Source organism: Barbus barbus (genome assembly GCF_936440315.1).
Source record: "Barbus barbus genome assembly, chromosome: 12".
NCBI classification, from domain to species: Eukaryota; Metazoa; Chordata; class Actinopteri; order Cypriniformes; family Cyprinidae; genus Barbus; species Barbus barbus.
The window spans coordinates 27429441-27453329 of record NC_136740.1 but is presented as its reverse complement, the minus strand read 5'-3'; the positions used below and the strand labels follow the sequence as shown (position 1 = coordinate 27453329).

General features: G+C 36.0%; 1 protein-coding gene across 1 annotated transcript in view; it reads left to right on the top strand.

Moving 5' to 3' along the window:
- Nucleotides 1-23889, top strand: part of LOC306877766 (uncharacterized protein) — a 53852-nt gene that overhangs the window by 13724 nt on the left and 16239 nt on the right. Inside the window, exons 2-15 of the mRNA XM_079429715.1 lie at nucleotides 5025-5093; nucleotides 11465-11499; nucleotides 13220-13311; nucleotides 14578-14662; nucleotides 16701-16787; nucleotides 17006-17143; nucleotides 17881-17973; nucleotides 18403-18525; nucleotides 19599-19676; nucleotides 19765-19846; nucleotides 20072-20137; nucleotides 21792-21821; nucleotides 23369-23518; nucleotides 23609-23711. Of these exons, the coding sequence (XP_079285841.1) occupies nucleotides 5025-5093; nucleotides 11465-11499; nucleotides 13220-13311; nucleotides 14578-14662; nucleotides 16701-16787; nucleotides 17006-17143; nucleotides 17881-17973; nucleotides 18403-18525; nucleotides 19599-19676; nucleotides 19765-19846; nucleotides 20072-20137; nucleotides 21792-21821; nucleotides 23369-23518; nucleotides 23609-23711 (1231 nt within the window). The remainder of the gene's footprint in view (nucleotides 1-5024; nucleotides 5094-11464; nucleotides 11500-13219; nucleotides 13312-14577; nucleotides 14663-16700; nucleotides 16788-17005; nucleotides 17144-17880; nucleotides 17974-18402; nucleotides 18526-19598; nucleotides 19677-19764; nucleotides 19847-20071; nucleotides 20138-21791; nucleotides 21822-23368; nucleotides 23519-23608; nucleotides 23712-23889) is intronic.

The following is a 23889-nucleotide window of genomic DNA, read 5'->3' as shown; positions in this document are numbered from 1 at the left end:
TCGATTTTAAGGATTTATTCTGTTATTATTCTGTTATTGAGTCACTACTTGATTTCTAATGTACAGTCCGGGTGCTGAAGCAAAACCAGTTGAGAAACATTGATTGAAAGTAAGCTTTGCTAATGACAAATGGTTTTTATTATTAGAATTTTAGATTTTTAGGCCAATTATGACACTTTTGATACTCGGATCTAACATTCTTCAGTATGTTTGAATCAATGGTTGTAAATTAGCGAGGAAAAAGTTCTTTTGATAGTATTATTTTTAATGATTCAATTGAACTGATTATTCCAAGAACTGGAAATCTGAGGCGAGTGATATGTAAACAACATAACATTTGCATAACCTGTATAACAAGAAATCAAAAACATAATGATAAACAGTAGTATAGTTAATTAGTGATTCACAAACAAATAGCTCTTTTGAGACTATTCTTTTTAATGATTCATTTGTAACGATTTGTAACGATTCATTATTCAGAGATTTGACAATCAGTTGATAAATTTTGAGTGGCATACACAACACTACATTTGTCTATATAACCTGAAATCAGAAACAATAATAAACTGTAGTATTTAACTAAAAAATATTAAATGACAAAAATGCAATGCAAAATGCTTTGCAGGAATGTCTGAAAAATACTGAACAAATCTTTTGATTTCAAGAAATTTTCTCATCAGTAGTGTTCTTCTGTTATCTTGTTATCTTTTTCTGGTTAAGATACTGCTTATACCCACAGGCAGAGCATGTGTAAGGCTGGGGAGGGCCACGGGGACAAAAATGCCCCAGCACAAATAAATCAAATCTATTACGTCTGTTGCTAACAAATGGGAAATAAATGGAAAGTGTCAATTGTGGCATTAAATTAAGATCTGCTCATGTTGCACCGTTTTTTCTTACAGTGTTGCACATTATAACCAATCACATGATTCTGTTGAGCTTAGGAATGCAATGGCCAATCAGAGGCGTTCAGATGAGTCATCGCTAGAGGTGATGATATTATATACGAGATATACAATATTATCGTCTGCGATTATCGTAATTGTTGTTTTAGCGATGTGCAATTTGGCATTATCGAGTATTTTGCAAAAACCAGTCAAAACACCCCTACAGAGTGCACGCATTCATTTCATGCATGATTGTGATATTGATTTTATACAACAGTTCATATCGTCTAATTATCGTTACTAAAAAAATCCTAAAAAATATCGAGATATCATTTTTTTTCAATATCGCACACCCCTAGTCATCGCTGAGTTTTGTTGAGTGCGCGCGCTCACTGTTCTGAATTCGGACCCTCGTGAATTCTCTCATCATAAACAACAAAGCACAGATATACGTACAATGTAAATCAGAGATTAATTTCACCGTGTAGGCAGCTTCAGATTATAACGATAGTTCTGGGTTTTTTGTGTGTGTGAGCGCTTGAACTCTCGTAGATCAAAGTTAGTGATCTTGTTCTTCACTCGCTTTCTGTAGGCTATATCATTTATTCGCTGTTTGAATAACCATGGAAAATAAACGTTATAATTCTCAATTTGTAATGCTTTTATTAAATTGTATTCACGTTAAATACAAGTCCCATTAAAAATATTTGATTAGCCTACATGACAACCATATCTGGTTCTTGCCTAAAATGACGGGTTTATGATGTTTGTAGTTAATAGATTTACCCTGGAGCTGGTTCACCCTCTGCCTATACTTATACCTTGCAAGACATATTTGTGCATCCATTTCTAAATTTACCTGGTTCACCTTTCCACTAAAAGTAGTGTTCCTATGGCGCCATCGCAATCCCATGATGTTCTTTAAAATTCCATGTAAATATTATCATATGTAAATATGGTAGTCTTTCAGTATCATGTCACCTGATACCATCACTTTACTATAGTAGCACACGGTACTTCTTTGCAAGAGTAGTGTTCTCATCAGACCATTACATCTTACTGGAATATGCTCGCTTGGGCTTTTTCTGAAATGGCATTCACAAACTGTGCTTATAATGGTCTTGGGAAAAAGCTGCTTAGTCTTGGAGATTTGGAGGTGGGGTTTTGGGGTGGCGACTCTCCAAGACAATTGACAATAGCCTGTATAGCCTCTTCTGCTTGAGTGACTTAATGGCTGCTGTCCTATTGTATTGTTTCGAGGTCAGATCCAGGACACCTGCTGTGAGCAACAGCAACTGAAAAACAATGATCGTAATGGCCAGTTCCAGTTTCAACCATGACAACTGGTTGTGTTTTCCAGTCATTAGTTCTGTTAGCACTGTCAGCTTCTCCAACCCCATGTTTTTTTACCTGCAGCGTGTCTTTAAGCAGAGCTTGTAGGGAGAGAGTCTATGTGGATCGCAGGTAGGGGTGGAAAAATGTAGCAACCTGACAATGATCTGATGAAAGTGGAATGCATTTTTAAAATTAGTAACTAATTAACTATATTTTCTAATTTAATTTGAATTTAAGAATGAGTAAACAGACAGAAAATTTAAACAGACAGATTAATGGCAATAATTCAAACCTCTATAGGACAAAATAAAACATTCTTTAGGAAACATAATGGTGAAATAAAGTGCATTAAAATCACAACAGATTCATGATGTTGCTTAATTTTATACTAACCATTCAGCAGGTTGAGGTCGGTCACATTTTTTTTATGTTTTTGAAAAAAGTCTCTTATGCTCACTGAGGCTGAGAAAAAAAATACAGCAATATTGTTAAATATTATTACAATTTTAACGAATTATTTTTTATTTTAATATATTTTTAAATGTTTTTTTTGTCAAGCTAAATTCTATATTACATGATCACTTTATTATGTTGATTTGCTGCTCAAAAAACTTTTAATTTGATCAATGTTGAAAATTGATTTGGAATAAATAGCTTTTGTAAAAATGTCTTTACTTTCCATTTTGATCAATTAAATGAATCCTTGCTAAATGAAAAAAAAAACTTACTGACCTCAGACTTTTGAATGATAGTATATCTCGAAAAATAGCTGAATCAAATGAATCATTATCAGAGCAAATATTTACATCCCTGCTCTCAAGGTCAAATGGCACAGTAGTGTTTTGTGTACGTGTGTGTGTGTGTGTGTGTGTACAGCAGAACTACTCATGATCTGACAGCACAAAGAGACGGTGGGAGGAAGTAACAATAATAGTGTGTGTGTGTGACCCATTTTATCCAGCGCACCTACAGGCAGACTTCACAGCGTGTGCTTTGCTGGACGCGGCTCGGGCCGTGCGTTTCTAGTGTACACCTCAAACACTGTGTGACACTTACACAAACACAGCCCACTGTTTGTTTGAATATTTCTCTCTCTACATCCATCCTGGTTTCTTTATTTAACAGCCATTTGGTTTCACCCTTCTCACACACACACACACACACACGCTGAGCGTTTCTTCATGGCCAAAGCCAGCGCTGTTACTATAGAGATGCTGCCCACATGATGGTACGGACTTTGACAGCACGACTTCTCTATAATAAGCCTCTCTCGCTCTTCTCCATATCAGCTCAATTCAGCCGCGTTCAAACGACAACTGACAGTGTTACTATGGTGACCCACAACCATCCGCTTAGTAAAAATGGACTTGTAATATACTATACTGGTACTACATTTGTATTTGAACAGCATGAGGTAAAGCCTGTTTTTGGATTATAAAACACTTTGCACATAAAGGGTTGCCAATTTAGTTTCTGTTACAGTCTTATAAGAATGTTGTAACAGTCAAGTAAGATTGCTGTGCAGATTTAGTTTATCTAGTAGGATATTTTTTGTTCCTTGTATATTTTTTATTAGGCATTTTATAGTAGCATACATGGATGACTAAAGATTTTATTTTTTATTTATTTACATTATTGTTTTATTTTGTTTATTAATGTATATATATATATATATATATATATATATATATATATATATATATATATATATATATATATATATATATATATATATATATATATATATATATATTACTGGCTTGGATGGATGATGAAAGTTTATTTTATTTTATTAATGCATAAAATAAGTGCTAGTTTAACTAGCTTAAAATCGGTTTTTTTTTTTTGGCTGTTTGGAGAGTAAGACCTGAATGTGCTCCAAACAACTACATGAACACAAGTAATGGTACATGTTGCACTATCAGCATTACTGCAAGAAGCACTATGCCACCCATTAGGATAAACGAATGCCATCTGTGGTTAGTTTTCTCTTTCAGGCGAGCTAATGTCATAACGGAGCTCCAGTTTAAAGATATTCTTGCTGAGAAAGTTAGTTAAATGATATACAGAGGTTTGTTGTAACTCAATAAAGCATGTGTATTATGTAGAACGGATCAGCATGCTTGCAGTGCCTTGGCCAAGTGTTCTTGTTTTGTGTGTTTAAGTAGGCTTTGTTAGCTGGCTGAACTTGGCGCAACTCTCACACGGGCCGAAAAGTGCTTCTTACAAAAACAGTTCTTTTCTACATCACTCGTTGCCATGGTTGCAGAATACTCCCCATACCAGAGAATTCCTGCCCGGAGGTCTCATGGATTCTTTGCGTTTGTTTACTGCAGTCTGCAGTTCAGCTCTGCATGAGACTGACCTCGTAATGCACAAGGCATTTCACATCATTACAGGAGTTAATTTACATGTTAATTAAAGACATACTCTTAAAATCTTTCATGCACTGCTTTTATTTCTCTCGCTGGCCTGACAAAACATAAATGTGAGTATAGTTAAAATATTGTGGTACTAAAAGCCAGTTTTAAACAACAAAGGGTAAAACCTCAGCTTGAGGTGAATAAAACTGTATTGAAAAAACTAAATATGAATTAAACGTGTCCACTAGTTGCACATTTGAGCTGATGCAGTATGTCTTCCCATATAAGCCATCCTCACTGTTCTTGCTGTTATCATGCTGGCTCATTCATGCATTTTCATAATCCACAGTGTTTGGGTTATGGCAGCTTCTTGTGTGTTTGAGATTATAGTGCAAGACTCATGGCTGACATGGTCTTTATTCTCCTTTTCTGTGTCAAGTGTCAGGACCCCAGTGGGTTCGGAAATGCACCATGTTTGTGAGAGCGATGAGCCTGGCAGACATGTCCGGTAAGTGCCGCTCTGCAGCCAAACGCACTTCACGCACAGGATGGGATCAACTCTGACTCCATTTATATAGTTATGAACTGAGCGATAGGAGCAGTAAACTGATAAAATGCTGCATTAAGATGATTCAGATGCATTTGGCGAATTGCAGGGTTTGAACCCATCCTTTTAACTGTGCATGTCGCTTTCGCATTATTGGGTCTCATTCACATATGGATTTTTACCGTCATTTGTTGATCAATCCAAATTATTCTAATTGAGGGAGGGCACGTCTTCATAAAGTTATTAGCTTTAGCTAGTTATTGGTCTTTTGTACAACCTCTCCTATATAACCATTTGTCACAAGTTTCATATACAATTTCAAAAATGGTTGAAATGCAAAATACTTTTTTCATATAGTCCTAGACGACATTATCGACTGCATTTTTATGCAGAACCCATTCTGACTTGAACTGTTCTAACTTTTGTTGCTTTGAAATTAGACTTAGTAGGGTCATTTAGTTATTCAGTTTATAATGTAATAAAAGTGACTCTACAATAAGTCTAATTGAATTTAGTTTAATATATTCTAAGAAATTGAGTAAAAGTGATCCTACATCAGTGCCAATAAGCCTTGTGGACAGCGCCGACATATCGGCTTCCCGAGTTTGAATCCCCACTGGAGGACCTTTCTTGAAAATGCCAAATATAAACCTTAAAAAAATAAATAAAGTGACCCTACAATAAGTTTATTTTCAAAGCTACAAAAGTTCTGTAATGTAATGAGTTTTATTGTGAATTTCAAATAAATGTTAGTAATAAATGTAACTTTTATTAATTATAATTTCCACATTAAACCGGCTTAAACACTGGTTATATGAAAAACATGTTTGTGAATGAGACTCGTGTCTTTTGTTTGTGTGCATGTTCCTGATCTGTGTCCCTTTTTTGCCTTTCCTTCTGTATCTTACTTTGAATGTCTGACTTAGTTGAAAGAGCCCTTGTTCCCGAGTTGTCTGTGCATATCTTCTGGAAAGCAGGTGAAAAGACAGGTAAACTCTGCATAGCTTCAACTGGACATTGATTATTGGATGACCAGAATGGGCTTTGAGTGGTCAGGACTATGTATGAAAATCCAGGGTCAGATTGGATGCTCAGAAGTTGTTGCCTAAGCCATTTATTTTATATGGAGAAATAAGGATATAGTGATCTAATTTTTAAAGTCCTAATGAAATCAAAAACCCGATTTACTTTCTTAATGCATATTGTGTCTTATTGATTTTACTCCTTCAACCTATTGGTTCCATATATATATATATATATATATATATATATATATATATATATATATATATATATATATATATATATATATATATATATATATATAGCACCATTTTTTTTTAATCCTGTTTCGCTCAGAAATATGACAGATTACAGAGAAATGATCAATGCTTGATCGATGCTTCTCATTTTAAGTCATTCAGCCAACAGTTTAAATGAAGGATGCACGATTTGGGGAGGAAATTTTTTTCTGATAAAAATTTAGTTTTCACACCTGGCCCGTTGTTTCGGAACCTGGCATGTTTCTCCCCCCTTAGCTCGGTTCGTTAGGGCATATGTGAACACGGCTATAGCGCTTGGATCCATGCCAAAACAATCAGTCCGAGATCGCCTGAACGAGGTGGTCTCAGCTCGATTGAAAACGAACTCTGGAGCGGTTCGGTTGTAGCGAGAGAACAATCCTATCCAACGGACCAACGAACCAGGCTATATCACACTGTATAATGGGTAATTATGTAAGTTCTGTGAAAAGCAGTGGGTGTGCACGTCTTCGCCATTCAAAATCAAAGCACGCCTTTTCATTTTATAATGCCGTCTTATTGCTCTTCGTAGTAGGTGCATTTTAACTATGTTTTGCCGACGAATCCTGGACTCCTGCTCAAAATGATAAATTAATAAATAGATTGACAGCTACAAAAAATAAAATAAGCCATAAAAACTGTTCGTTCAATCCTGACGTGTGAGAGAGAGAGACTGCTCTCTGTTGAACGAACTGAGACTGAGACAGATTAGTTTTTGTGAGAGAGAGAGAGAGTTTGTCTCTCTTTCCAAATGAATCATTAATTGTCATTCCAGCTCTGTGGAACTTTGACCAATGAGAGGACACTTTACTCACATGTGACTTGTAGTAACAATTTGGGTCCATTTAGAAACTTTGCCATGTGAGAGCGAACCACACCAAGAATAAAAAGCAACATTGTAATAATTTCAATCCCTGTTTCGGAACAAAGCAATCGATCTACAGGTGTGAAAACACCCTAAAATGCCATTGCAAAAAATCCAGGTTTGCTGTGTTTATTTATACGGCTGCACAATATGGCCAAAATCTTGTGCTTAGTCCTCAATATGGTTATAAAAACAACAACAGCAATAATAATTGTTGCTATTATTATTACTAAATAAAAACAATACGAGAATTTTCACTGTAAAATAAAAAAGTATTTAAGACATAATATAGTAATACTTTATTTTTCATTACAACTGTAGAAATTACAATACTAATATTTATGGCTTTCTTAATATCTTCATTATTGAATGTTAAACTTTTATATTGAATTATAGCCGTTTAGATTAGCAAACTACGTCATATTGCAATTTTGGTTATATTTTGATTAATTGTGCAGCCCTAGTTTAAACTGGTGCATATTTATATTTCTTTATTGAACTATCAGGACACACCTAAATAAGAGAGCCTGAACATCCGTAACGTCCAAAAACGAGTGGAGAGAACGGCACAAATGCTCTGTCATACGAGCAGCCCTTCTCTTCCTGCAAACAGCTGAGGAGTTACAGAGGCCTGGCGTTAACCCAGCGTTCACATCAAATATTCAACAGGTGCCTCTGAAAGTGAGCTTTTCGTGTGTCTGAGACGATTAGAAAGGCGAGATAGACGAGTATGTGAAGAAAGAGTGTGCTTATGGGAATCTCCAAGGAAAGCCCACCCATCCCTGCACGTTTTTGTGGAGGGTCCAACCGCAGGAGAACTAACTCGGATGCATCTGTGAAGCTGACGTAGAGAGGTGATGACAGCTGAAGTGCGCCTAGTACTCGACCTTGTTGACCTCCGTAGTTCTGCCTCACGGTATCAACAACAGAAGAAATGTTCAAGAGGAAGAGAATGTTTAAGGTATGAATCAATCTGAGAGCAAGGAAGATTCACTATTTGAATGTGGAAATATTTGCCTAGTTGGCTTAGGGTTTAATTGGTTAGTTGGGTAATGCATTTTAAATTTGAGTGCATTTATGTTAACAAGATTTGAATCAGCTGTCAAGAGCAGCTTACTTGTGTGTTGTGTTCAACAGCATCTTTCAGAGAAACATAAACCAGTCATGGAGAACATGTATGAGGTTACCATGGATTGGCCGGCTTTACTGACTGGTTAAGAGGTTTGGTGTGGTAGAAAAGTAGACTAGTGCAAGTTATGCCTACTTTATCGTACAGCAGAGAAGAGATGCTCTAGGTGGACGTGGTTGATTAGCATGTTTCCATCGCAGGTTTATCTCAGGTGAACCAGTATGCCAGCTGCCAGGTGCGTTGTTTGCTGTAAATCCTACAGCGGGTCCGTCAGGTGTGTGTTTGCATAACATCACTGCGGCCTCGGTTAAAACCAGCTGCGTTTACCGTCACTACACGCAGTAATACCCGCAGCATTGTATGAGGAACACTTGAAGGTTGAAATTTAGTCTTTATTGTGGGTTGAATAAAAGCTTGCTGCCTCTTTGGAGTTCCAGGGGTGTTTTGTTCGGCACTGTTTTACAGCTGAAACTCGCCCGTTTCAGAGCTGGACAGGCAAGTCCCGTGGTTTCAGCACACAATGTGCAGTGGAGCAGTGTATTGATTTGAATTAGTTTAATGATCTGTAGCATTCAACATAGATATTTATCAGTTTGTCTTTGTCGAGGAAACAATATTTTGATGTTCTTTTAATTTGTTTCAGGGTTTTTTAAGCATATTATACTGTATTATGCAAAATAAACTATCGTTCAAAAGTCTGGGGTCAGCAAGATTTGAACAAATATTCATAAAGCAAGTGTCATGCTCACCAAGGCTCCATTAATTTGATCAAAAATACAGTAAAACAAATAATATTATTGCAATTTAAAATAGCAGTTTTCAATTTTTTATATAGTTAAAAATGTAATTTATTCCTGTGACACAAATGAATTTTCAGCATCATTACTCCAGTCTTCAGTGTCACATGATCCTTTAGAATCCATTCTGATAGGCTGATTTGGCGCTTAAGAAACATTTATATTATTATCAATGTTGAAAACAGTTGTGCTGCTTGATATTTTTGTGGAAACTATGATATTTTTTTTTTTTTTCAGAATTCTTTGAATCGAACGTTCTAAAGAGCAGATTTTCTTAAAATACAAAACTTTTGTAACATTATAAATGTTTTCACTGTCCCTTTTGGTCAATTTAACATGTCCTAGCTGAATGAAAATATTATTTCAAATCTTACTGACTCCAAACGTTTCAACGGTAGAGTACTTCTATATTTCTTTGAATGTCAGACCAGACATTTCAAGAGAACTTAAAATGGCAGTCACAGCATATTTAGCTTCTGTGATGTGGTGTATTTCTGAGTGAAACACAATATTCAGAAGGGAATACTTACGCAAGCATGACTATTACTGTTGCTTTTCCTCATGGTTAGGGATTTGACAAACCCTGAGACATATCTAGAGACCAAAATATCTTAGAGTCTTGGGTCTGTAAGCAACCATCCAGAACACCCTAGCAACCGCTTAACAACTTCATTTGCAGCAAGCATTATTCGTATTTTCCTTCTGTATATATGTTCTAAATGATGTTGGTTATAATCATATTTCCCAATCCTTGATATCAGCAGAAAGTAATATCAGTTGGAGAAATACATTTATATTTTTAAGAAAGCTTGCAGAATCATATTCAATAAGACAAGGGGACATTAAGAATGTAAACTGGGTCTGTTTTTATTTATATTGTGGTAATGGAACAAAAATAGTTTTGACAGTAAATGCTGTCAGTTTTTAAGAAAGATACATGATAATGTCTAAAAATGTTGCTTTCGCTGCAGGAATGTTGACTACATAACGCTTGTGTCAGTCAGGGACAGAGAGGGAACGCTGCTTAATAATGACTGACGCATAATCAGTGTAACTCCAGTTAATATCTTCAGACAGGGCTATGCACCGCGGTGTAAGTGTGCAATATATTTCCACTGATTTATAGGCGAGACATTGGCAGGCAGCTCTTCTCACGGTCACTGATTTGGCCGACATCTCTCCTCTGAGATCTCAGCTGATCTTCAAGCCGTGTGCTGTGAGGGCCGAGATATCATCAGATTGAGGAATGTGTGCTCAATCCAAAGCCGAATGGAGAAGGTGGGGTTCTGGGAGCAGGTTGGGTCAGAGGAATGTTTTATTTTTAAACGAAACGGGCAGGGCTATTATATTTTTGAAAATGTTTCTTTTTTATATTAATTTCAGTTTCATGTAGTTTCAATTATTCCTAAATAGTATTATAATTATAAAATGGCCTTTTTTTTCTTTTTTTTTTGTGTTTAATTGCTAATCTTATTTTTTTTGTCATTTAGTAGTGTTTCTAGATTTAGTTTCTCTATTTTTGTATTTTATATATATTTAAATTAAAACATTTAATTATTTTTTTAAAAGTTATTTTGTTTTTGTTAATAGTGAATGGCCAGTTAAAAGCTTTTATTTTTGGATTGTATTTTTAAATGTTAGTTTGAATTTTTTCTGTTCATTTAATAGTTTTTATTTTGTTTGTATTTTTGGAAAACACCTAGTTTTGGTTTGGTTTTTATTGCAAGTCAGTATTTAAAATAGTATAATAAAATACTATGCATATTTTATTATACAAGCTCATTTTCTCAGTAGTTTTTGTTTATATTTTAGTGCATATTTATAGCTTTAGATGATTTAATTTTTACTTATTATTTTTAATGCTAGTGTTCTTCTTTCTAGTTTTTGTAATAGTTTTCATTATCAATGATAACTCTGATCGGGAGCTGTGGGGCTTGTGGTCAGGTAGAGGTTGACGGAAGTGATTTTATCTTTTGAGATCAGTCTGTCAGTGTTTTCAGCTTTGCTTCCTTGTCTCCTCTAAGAGGTGCAGCATGCAAATCCAAACAGAATATTTGTTTACATGACACCAGTGCTTTTGCTTTGCATTCTGCTTAGTTATTGAAGTAAGCACACATACTGAGGTTATCATTAGGATTATATAGGAACACACAAAGTTCACACACATCTGCTTGCTTAACAGTACAGTATAGGTTTAATCCTTGTTAAATATGCTTATGCACTACTGACCATCTCTAAAGGTTTCTTGCCCAGGGGAGAGCAGCTAGCAATAAAGGTAAGTTTGACAGAAGTGTCCAACATCTCTTTTCTCCCATACTGCCACACGCACAGTGCTTCAATCAATCTGATCATCGCCTCTAAAATGATTGGCTTATCAATACGCTGGCCTTTCCGAATTTGCCATCCCTTTGCGGAAGAAAAACTAGCATTGCTTTGGATAAAGCAGCAGGCAGATCCACTCTTGTCATCCCTCATTCCAATGTTTAAATTCATCCGTGACTGTTTGGTATTGTGCAAAACTAAAGGAGGACTGCAGAGATCTGTTCTTCCCCTGAAGGCTTCGGGGAAGTGCTGTCTCCCAACCAAATGCTCCCGTGGCATTGTTTCCATCGAAACTGGCTGTCAGGTGGATGAAACTCAAACAGTCATTATGACATGGTCCGCTGTTATCAGAACTAATCTGCATGACTGAGCCATAATTCACAGGGGCTTTTATTCATCAAGGACAAGAATAAAAAGATGTAATAAGAAACATCCGGTGTGTACGCAGCGCTGTTTTTCTCTAAAACTGAGTGACTGCTCTCAACGTTTTAGAGCTGCACGTCACATATTTTTTAACAACATCAGCTGTTTTGCCGTTTAACGGAAAATCAGTTGGCATAAAATTTTATTTTCCATGAGATATTTTATGAGATAATTTTTGATACAAATTAAGACTTTTTGTATTTTTATTTTGTTCTTTTTATAATCTAAAGTACCTTTTATTATTTGTTTGTTTCTGTAGGTAAAATACTACTACTAATAATGTAAATTATCTCTATACATCTCAGTAAATATAATTAAAAAATGATCTCTCTCTCTATTTTACATATCTGAATACATATATTTTGATTTATTTTAGATATTTATAAATATAGAAATGCTATTTCTAAAAGCCTAAAGTCTATACACAGCATTAATAATTAAAATTTAAGTTACACTGTATTTTGATAGTCCATTCTACTATAAGTAACTTTGTAACTAATTCTCGTTAATTTGCAACTGCGTGTCATCTAACTCTTGAGTAGACTGTTAGGCTAGGTTTAGGGTTAGAAAATAAGTTGACATATACTTGCAGATTTTCTCAAATGTTGTATGTCGTGGACCTATCAAAATAAAGCGTGAGAAGATAGTGTTAAGCAGAGAGTCTACTAATACTCTAATGACTGCTAGTTGACATGTAGTTGCAAAGTTACTTACTGTTAGTAGAATGTCTAAAGTGGACTATCAAAATAAAGTGTTACCGAAATGTATTATTAGAAGATTCATATTTTGATGCTCTTATCGCTTGCTGTGCACGGTCAGTCACAAATCTCATATCTGATACTCATTTTGCATAGAGTTGAAAATGGCCGCTTGGATCACACGCCAGTGGTCAAAGTGTGACGTTTGATATAAAAGCTTGGCTTATATTCTAAATGAGACTAGAGGTCAGCAGACGACTGTCCCGGTCACTTCACAAGCTGCTTGCTGCTCCCTTAGTAATTTTCTACATTTGATTTGAACATTAAAATCAAAGTGATCTGCTTGAGACCTTATAGAGAATCATGTCTGTAATATCACTGCTGATTTAGGATTTCTAATCGATTTTCTCCAAAGTATGTTGATTTTCATTGAATTCAGATGATGCATACTTTTGCTCTTGAAACAGGGATGGCTTTGATCTTTGTGTTATTGAATGAACAGAACCCATCATAAAAACTGTTTCTTCTGTATTCTCATTCCCCCTCCTTCAGGCTCGAAGCACTGATAATCTGGACAGTTCTGGGGAGCCTGGGACCCGATCGGTGGGAACCACTGCCAACTTGAAGGGGAAGATGAGCAAAAGGTGAGAAGCTGCATGTCTCCCCATCAGGCCCTGTGAAATATATATATATATATTTCTTTACCTAATTCTCTGTGTTTTATTTTAATTTAGATTTTTTTTTAACTTAATTTAATTTAAGAATATATAAAAAATGTAACAATAATAGTGCCCTATGATGTTTTATTTTTTAAGAAATTGTTATCTTTTAATTTTTCTGGTTTCTGTTTTATGATTTAATGCAAATCTTTTAAATTGCAATCAAATGAAATTAATTAGTTTCTTTAATTTTTTGACAAATAATGTGCTGCACAACAGATGTTTATTATGAAAATGTGTATAATCTTATTTTAAAATAATGTTTCAATGAGTGAGCTAGAGCAGCTCTGGGGATGAAGTTCAAGTCATATAAGATGGCAGACACTGAAAACACCACAAGCGTCACATATGCTTGAGCTTGCGTAGTCGACATGTATACGTTATATTTCAATAGCAGTCTTTTAGCAGTTTAAGTGTATAGCATTTTGATTTATTCATCCAAACTTTGCCAAATTCCTTGACATTCCACTTTCCACAGTAAATTCCATATTTATGACTGGATTCCACGATTCTTTTTTTCGCATTGGACATCATAAAGCACATTTCTCCCACCTAGCAACCACACCCACTTGAATTGTAACCAAGACCCTCAAACTCAGGTGTAGACCAAGCAATTGAAATGAAGAGTAAAACAGCCTTAAAGGTTTTAGACACAAAAGAGATGAACTATATTTTGGTTTAATAGTTAATGAAGTGAAGAGCCGTGATACTGTCAGTATTGTAGCTCAGAAACTGAGTTCAGCTTCAGGTTTGTCAAGCTCTGAACACACTGTAAAACAGGAAGAACTGAGTTTCACTTCCCCCTGAAATAACTGATAATGGGATGCAAAGTTTCCCTGCGGTGCCGATGAGTAGCTGAAAGCTGCCCTAGAGAGCTTCTACATTCTGTGGAACTTGAAAATACAAACTAAAGCTGAAAGAAAATGTACATTACTGTCCTGGGCAAAACTCAGTGTTAACGTGTTGGTGTTTGCCAGAGCACTGAAAAGTCTGTAGGATTTTTGTTTCATTTCATTGTTTTCCAGATGAAAATTCTAAGGCTGAGAAATAGTCATAGTGCTACTTATTATAATGACTAATTTGATTAACCAGATAAGTTAAACAATCGTTTTAAAGTTTTCTCTACTTGTCACTGATAAACCTACAGTATGAGATGTGTTAACTCATTTCATCTACTGATTGTGGTTCCAGGCTTTCTGTTGTGAAAGGTCACTTCCCCAAGCTTGTTGACTGTGCCCACTTTCACTATGAAAATGTGGACTTCGGTTCTATCGAGGTAAGATCTTGTCAAATTAAGCAGACGTTTGTTAGTTCTCCACTAAAATATTATAAAAATGGAAACTTTTTATATCACCCAGCCCTATAGGTCACATTTGTATGCAAAATTAGTTATTTGCTGTAGATTTATAATAATTAAATATGTAATAATTATATATTTTTTTTATTTTTATATTTATTTCATTTATTTATTCCGCTTGTTATAATTTTGATTATTATTCATATTATTGTTTTGCCCAAAAGAAGGTGTTTTACATCAGAAGCACAATTATGATACCTTAAAATATTGCCTATGTAGGCATTAATACATATTTATACCGTATTTAGGAGTTTAGGAAAAAGACTATTTACCAAGAATGAAGTAGAACAAGATTTAAAGCTATAATATTAATATTATGTTGCCCTACCCAAATAACCTTTAGAAATGTGGTTTCATTTTTACATTTTGATGAAAGATAACAGTCACTGATCAGGTGTGCGCAATAGATCAGTTGTCAAGGTGCACCACAGTTAGAGTTCGACTTCTGGAATTAGTACTAGTAAAAAAACAAGCAGATATCAGCAAACAGCCAGATCATCTCCAGGGCTGATACAGACCCTTGCTTTGTGACCTTCAGTAACACACACACACACACACATTCCGATTCTATTTGTGTGGTCTGATAGGGAAGAGTAAAGAATTACTTATACTTGATTCGCAGATACACTGCAGTATGTCAGAGCTCTTCTCATTTAAACCGCCAGCCACAAAGTGCTTTGTTTAAGCTTGTCTAAAATCTGTGTTCCATTTAAGAACGTTTCCAGCCATAAGGATAGACATTCATTCTCAAAATGTAATTCAGTGTCCCTGTGGCATTGTTTTGTGTGTTTGTGCTGCATTTTGTGTTTATACTCTGTGTATACACACACACACACTTGAGAGCACCTGGAGCGCACTGACCGCACAACATGACTGGAGTGTGAGTCCGTCTGATTAGTGATTAAACCCCCTGAAGACAAAAATAAAAGACCTTTACATGTTTTTTTTTACTCTGACCCTATGAAGCAGAAAAGGTCTCTGCAGTTCTTCTGTTCTTTGTGCAATTGCTAATGCAATACAGTATTTCTGGCCATGTACCATACCAGTACCATGGTGCTTTGAAATGCCATGGTACACTACATGACTATGGTTGTATTTATTTAAATGCTCTCCAGGGCTACATTTGTTTGATTGGTTGATTGTTTACAATTTAAAATAAATGTTTTCTGTTTAAATATATATATCTTAGTCATTCTTCAATGTCTCATAATCCTTCAGAAATCATTCTAAGATTGATTTGCTACTGAAGAGACTATTATTATATTATTATTATTATGACTTACTGTTCCCAGACTTAGGAGTTTTGTATAAAACAGCTTTGGATAAAAGTGAGTGTCTCACTGATTACAGTCATTGTCAAAGCAATGAGGAAGTTTGCATGCTACATGGATATGAAACAGCATTTTGGTGACTGAATTATTGTGAAGGGATGTTCCCAGCTTCTCATAAAAAATCATGTGTTTGAAAGTAGCTGTATCTCATCAAATGTGAGTAACGGGCAATTTTCTAGTAATTCATCTGTCCAGACTGAAAGCGATTATTACAGTTAGCGCAATTCAGGACATGTTTTGATTTTTATGTTGTTCCGTTCTACTCATTTCAAAATGTTAGAGAAATGAAACATGGAAAGTGCAACCGAATGCCTCTTGAAATTGGATTTACACCCTGTAAACTCATACATAAATGCACAATTATGTTGGGATGCAGATGCACGATAAATGTACACACACATTGAGATGCACTTATCCAATGATAAACTTGTCAGATTAGGATCAGTGAACACACAACCAGCTAATGTATGCAACCAATCAACCAACCAGTTGTTCTTGGCTTGCAACATACCTTGTGGTTATAGTGAAAATATACAGTCTTAAATGATGAGTCTTGAACGTTTGTTTATCTGTGCTTGAACTTCTTCGCACCTTCATGAATTAATGTCTGCTCTTTACACCTTCAGCTTCAGTATGCCGACGAGCAGAGCGATGCCAGCTGGACCTCGGGCAGTGCCAAAGATCTGGTTTTCCTTGTGCAGGTGGCCTGTCAGGTGAGTGGGTGCACACGCCCCTGTCAGCGCTAATAATAAACTCCCCCTCCTGCCTCAAATAAAAACACATCTGACCGTATCAAACGTGAAAGAATTCAGTGCACTACACATCGTTTTGCATCGTGCATCTTCCTCTCTTCTGTTGGCATGTCATTTGTTGACTTCCCCCTCCTCTCTCTGCCCCTCTTTCCCTATCTCTCTCTCTCGCTGAAATCTAGGGTAAGATGTGGATGGTGCGGCGTTCATACGAAGAGTTCCGGACGCTGGACGCCCACCTGCATCAGTGCATTTATGACCGCCGTTACTCCCATCTCTTGGCCCTTCCTGCCCTATGTGAGATCGGAGACCGGTTGGAGGTGAGCTCAACTCCGCTGGACACTAATGTTTTTTTCTTATTTAGCTTCATCGTAGCTCATGCCGTACCGCTAACAGAGTTAGCTGCTCTGTACTGAGGTCGTCGGCCAGTTATGTAGGTTGTTGTCGGGACCCTTAGGGACAGTGCTACCACACTTAATCTTTCACATGTCACTATTATTTGTATTTTCATTTATCATCAATCTGGTAGATTCTAATTACTATTAGATACAAAAGTTTGGGTTCAATAAGATTTTGTAATGTTTTTGAAAGAAGTCTGCTGAGCAGGTCTGTGTTTATTTGATCAAAAATACAGTGAAATATAGTATTGAGAAATACTATTACAATTTAAAATAACTCTTTTCTATTTTAAAATGTTCATGTCATATTTTTCCTGTGATGACAAAGCTGAATTTTCAGCAGCCATTACTCCAGTGTTCAGTGTCATATGATCCTTCAGAAATCATTTTAATATCGATTTGCTGCTCAAGATACATTTTTTGAATGTTGAAAACGGTCCTTAATAGTTTTCTCAGAATTCTTTTACTTTAAATACAAAAGTTCAAAAGAACAGCATTCTAAATCTTTTTAAACATAAATGTCTTTAATGTACTAACACTTTTAATAAATTTATTGCATTACTAAAAAATCAAACTGACCTGAATCTTACATAAAATATTTTCATTTGATAAATAAGTGAGACTTTCAATTGAGCTTAGCATGCATGTTGTTCACGCAGATCTTCACACCACTGTTGTCGGAGTATCTCAACCGTCTCTCCATGATCGTGGACAATAAGCTGAACTGTGGGCCGGTTCTCTCCTGGATGGAGGTGAGAGGCAAACAGAGCAAAGATGGGAATGCAAACATACATTAGAGTAGATAAGAACTGCAATTTGGAAGTATGTCCAAATTAAACTTATTTAAAGTTCACCCTCATGACTTTCCAAACCTGTGTTCTTTCTTCTGTGGAATACAAAAGATATTTTGAAGAATGCTGGAACCCAAACATTGGAGCCCATTGACTTCTGTTGTATGGCCAAAAAAAACGATATTTCTCAAAATATCTTCTTTTTGGCATGAAATTATGTGAAATTATACATTGTACAGGCAATTTCCCCCCTCACACACTTTTTTGTAAAAAAAAAAAAAAATGGCAGAATCTGATTTGCTAAGATACATTTCATGATTTTTGCTTTGAGATTTCGGCTACCTGAAGTCATGCAATATTACAGTTAATGGATTTGCATGCTCTCTACAGATTGACAACCATGGCAACAGGTTCCTGCTGAAAGAAGAAGCATCTTTAAACGTCCCTGCCATCGCTGCTGCTCACGTCATCAAGCGCTACACTGCTCAGGCTAGCGATGAGATCTCTATTGAGGTACTCAGACCACTTACTTTTTCCCCTCTGTTGAGATATTTGTTTTTAAAACAGGACTTTGAGATTAGACATATGAAAGCTTCTAGTTTTTTCAAAGCTCCTTTCAGTGTTGCACATTAAACTTCAAACTCTTCCAGAAGACCTTGTACCCAGTTTGAGTTCTCTCTTTTTCACGTCTTGTCCTTATTCTGCACATGCATGCACAGCCTGCCTGGTCCTGGGACACTGTTTCGTTCTCTCTGCTCTTCCTCCTCCGTCATGTCTATTCCTGTCCCCCCTCCCTATACGCTGCTCCATATACAGCGACACTTTTTGGGCCAGAGAATGAGGTGACCCAAACTTAGAACACATTGAGGCCCCCTTTCTCTCTCTATTTCTTTTTGTCTCTCTCTTTCTTTCTGTCTGTCTATCACACTTCACTTCCTTTGCATACATATGACATCATTTTTTAAACTGATCTATCTAACTAGCCACATGGCGAGACCATAAAAACCGCTCCGAAACCCTTTGCAACCACCTAGAAATGCCTTAACGACTTTGCCAAGCACTTTAGCAACCACTGTATTTATCGATGTGTTTGTTGAATTTTTATATTTAGACGAGGCTTTTTAAGCCAACGTCAACATTTATTTCCTTATTCAACTTTTCCTTTTTGGTTTCTCTCTTGTTCTTTTTCTCTTTTCTCTCATCTCAGGCTTAATGCTTTCTCTTTCTGCTCTCCACTGAGAGATAGGAACTGATATTTTTTCTTTTCCTTTTTTTCAATTTGGGTCAAAGTATATTTCGGCACGCAACAGTGCTTTTGAATAGAGATGTTAATCTGATTATGACTGGATGTTGTTGAGAAGATATGAAATGTTTAGTCTGCAGTGCACACACAACAGTAATTGCAGCTGTTGACGTGCTTGTGGTTGAAAAATATGAACTCAATCATCAACGATGCTATGCTAATATACTTTTATGAAGAGTTTTTGATGGTTTTAATGCACAATTAATTTGCATGTTTGTTACTAGATGTGTGTGTGTGTTTGCATGCTAATCGCTTGCATGTGTCTTTGTTCCTCTTTCTAAAGGTTGGTGATATTTTGTCAGTGATTGACATGCCACCCAAAGAGGACACCACGTGGTGGAGAGGAAAGCATGGATTCCAGGTACCGATCTAAACCTTAGGATCTGATCTGGGCCATCTTCAGTAACACTGTAAACTTTGAGCCCAGCTTTCACCTCTCTTTTCTTCAGGTTGGCTTCTTTCCCAGTGAGTGTGTGGAATTAATCAATGAGAAGTTGCCACAGTCGGTCAGCGCTCCTGTCAGTAAACAAGGTACCATGCACACGGTCGTCTTCAGTTTCCACAGATCAGGATGGTTCTGGAAGTAGAAATACCTTTTAAAATCTCTATAGCAAAATTGATTGAGAAATGTACTACCAGAACCAGTATTGCTGAAAAAGTGTGCTGTCATTTTTTTATTTTTTTTAACTCTTCTTGCTGGTTTATCAATGCTTCGGTACACATCATTGGGTTGGTCATCTTTATTGGCTTTTTCAGAGGTGGATGCGTCAGGCTCCAAACCTGGCGTTAACAACACGACTGGGCCTTCCTCTCCAACGTCAGGTATCACTAAATAATGTTTTTTTTCCTTTTCAGTAGTTGCAATTAGGGCTGGGCATGGTATTAAAGTCACAATAAAACCACAGTCAGATCTTTTCTTCTCTATTGTGACAGCCGAGTGTAGCACACTGTAAAAAAAATTAAATAAAATTGGGCCAACTTAAAATTTTAAGGCAACCAGCTTCAGCTGATTTTTGAGTTCTCTTAAGTTGGCTCAACTTTTTTTATTTTTACAGTGCAGTTTATCGAAAAATAAAAAAATATACGACAGGGACGTGATTCTGTGCATCAGTTGTTGATTAGATTGTACTCAAATGTGGAACCAGATAAGGGCAAACTTGCAGGAGCAGGTTTAAGCAGATTAACTGATTGAAGTCCTGCATGCATCATAAGAGAAATCCTGTCATTTGCCTGCAAGATTAAGGCATTTTAATTAAACAGTGCAATTTCAAAAAAAAATTTTTTTTTAGGTTTCTTAGTCATATAAGAATTGTTCACAGTAAGATCTATAAAATGCATTTAGAAAATAGATTTAATTTCAGGCTGTTTAAATGGCAATATGTACCACGTTGTGGCTGCATTACCACCTTGGATATGCTATATTTTTGTATAATTCACAGTCTGGAGTCTGTTACTTTACTTATATAACAATATAACACTGTTAATGCACCACAAGACATTTCAGGTGTTTTATTTCAAGGCACTTTTGAATGTCTGTGTGGCTGTCTGCTGCATTCAGCAGCAACGCCTCTACTAATAGTGAAGCTGAACATTTAACTACTTCAAAAATAATGACACTACCACCGCAACTGAGAAATGTCCACAGCTCTTAATAGTGAAACTCTTTTATCAAGTTACAAGTTTTGTGCACGAGTGTCTGTAAGTGTGTGCATAAACGAGAGTGAGAGCAGAGATAGAGCATGCATTCCATAGATAATAAAGGAAATTGTCATATTTATTTCAATGCCTTTGTGGTTTTTAGTTCTTTCGCTGCAAGTGTCTTTGAAATAACTAAAATAATTTGGTTTAAGTATACATATTGAACTGTACTGTGGTCAAGAAACTACTAAAACTACTTTAGCTGTGCATTTACTGAAAAATATTGTCAATCAATCAGAATCAAGCATAAAATAGTAATGAAATATTACCATTTAAAAGAGCAGTTTTTATTTGAATATATTCAAGTGTAATTCAATATCTACTCTAGTCTTCAGTCTCACAAGATCCTTCAAAAATCATGCTAATATGCTAATTTCCTGCTGAAGAAACGTTTCTTTAAAAATTTTATATATTGCTGACCCCAAACTATTTGCACCAGTTCTTGAAAACCTTACATCGGTCATCCATTAATCATGAATAGCTAGATATATCATAGATGTATCCCCGCCCAGCCCTAGTTGTCTTTTTCCTCAAAAACACATGCTTTGGTTACTTGACGTTCTAGTGCAGATGATATTAGCATGGCTGCTGTTTTCAAGGTCATTTTTATGGCCTTGAAAGGCACTGTAGTCAAAACAAATTTGGATTTAAGATTTTAAGGTTGTTGTTTAGTCTACTAAACATGACAGCAGCATCTTCTAATGAAGTGCTTTAATGGTAAATGTATTAGATGCATTTGATGTTTCTGGCAATTGTGTTCTCTATCTTTTTCTCTCAGTTCTTCATCCTTGGTTCTTAAGCCTGGCTGGTAACAACTTCAAAGGATTTACCTAAACTAACATTTCTGTATCCGCCTTTTTCTAACGCCTTCTATCCTTTGAGACAAGCATTTGTAACACGGATTGTGGTTGTTTATACAGCAGGCAGAGAGAGTGTGGGAGGTTCGGAGAGGATGAGCTTGGGTGTTGGAGGTTGGAGACGCAGCAAAAATGTTGTATAATTCATTCAAGTGCTCATTTGGGCATAATTCTGTAGCATCTGCTGAAGAATTACAGGCCTCTTGTTGTATGAATGAGAATCTGTTAGTTAGGCTGTGGGGATTGATTTTGGTCGTGCCTGATCCATGTTATATTGAACGCTTTAACACCGTGTCCTAACCAGACACGATGCGACAAGATTCCAACAACAAACACTGGAAATGACTAGACAAAGGCAGTGGAAAGGAATGTCTAAATGTAGTTTCGCTTATCACAGAATAGAAACTCTCCGGAGATGTCTTGATCACGTCTGGTTAAGCCACAGTGATGCTAAATTTCTAAAAGTGCTGCTTATTAGACTGCATTAATGACTTGCACAACTGACATGTTGATGTCTACACTACAGGCTTTGAAGGGCCCTCATTTAACCTGTTTAACTGTTAACCTACTGTACATTTGTTTCATCCAGGTCATTGACCCTGGGGTTTGTGAAGTATCTATAGCAGTGGTGCCTTCAGCACACTTCCAAGGGGACACGAGGCAGATTAAAATGATTTCAAATAAGACAAAACATAGATTAAAACTAAAAATAAAAATGTCAGCAAAATCCTATTTCTTTAAGAAGTTACTTACGTTTTTGTTTAAGAAACTGGGTTTTAAAACCTGAATATAAGCATGATTTCTAGACCTGGAATTCATAGTTTTTTTTTCCTAAATTATTTTGTCAATTAAAAAATTTAATGAGTGTAAATTGCTAAAATAATTGTCAAAACCCTGTAATCACAAACTAGAAAAGTCATTTAAATTCATTGGCAACAAAAAGTATAGTCCTAATTTAAAGATAATTGTTATTAAAATGACAGAATTTAATTATTTTAGTTATTTATAATTATTTATTTTAATATTACCGCTCCTAGTTTCTCTAAATAATAATTTTAAAAAAGTTTGAAAATGAGCAGCTTTGAAATATGAAATTTGTAGCATTTGTGAAGCATTTATTCAGCCTAATATACCTCAGGAGTTGTAAACCAGTAAGCAGTTTAGAGATTTACAATCCCATTTATTTACATATTAAATGTCGAAAACATCATAAATTGTTGGGGTTTTAAGTATATTGTGTATGTTTTATATTAATTTAAAATGTACTAATATATATTTTACATAAATTCAATTTGATGGATATATATATTTATTATTATATACTTAAACCCCCCTCTGTGTACGTCAGGTGTTGAATGAACACATTTTGTCAAGTGAAGTGTATTTTTCATATATTCCCTGCTGAGTGTGGAGGGAGCAGTAAACAACATGTGGTGTGTGAAAGTGTGCAGTCCATATTTTAATTTGCCTGATTAGCTCTGTCGCCCCCTTTTGGCAGTGTCTAAGAAACACGGCAAGCTGATTGGCTTCCTGCGCACCTTTATGAAGTCCAGACCCACCAAACAAAAGCTAAAGCAGAGGGGAATCCTGAAAGAACGGGTGTTCGGCTGTGACCTTGGCGAGCATCTCCTCAACTCAGGCCAAGACGGTAAAGAAACAGAGTATTTCTTTAATGTGCTTTAAGATGGGAGCATTGCAGAAGGTCTAATTTTGTGATATTTGTGTGATCAAACTTCAGTGCCGCAGGTCTTAAAGAGCTGCTCAGAGTTCATAGAGAAGCATGGTGTGGTGGATGGCATCTACAGACACTCTGGTGTGTCCTCCAACATACAGAAACTCAGGTCTGTCCGAAAATGTCCCAGATCCTGGCCTGATTTACTTTTCAGGATTTTGAACAATGTACTTCATTCTAGAAGTTTATATAAAGGTTGTCATGGATCACTCCTTTATTTTGTGCACACTAAAAACGATCATTTATGTACATTTATGCTCTTTATATGCATGACCATGAGTTCTGTT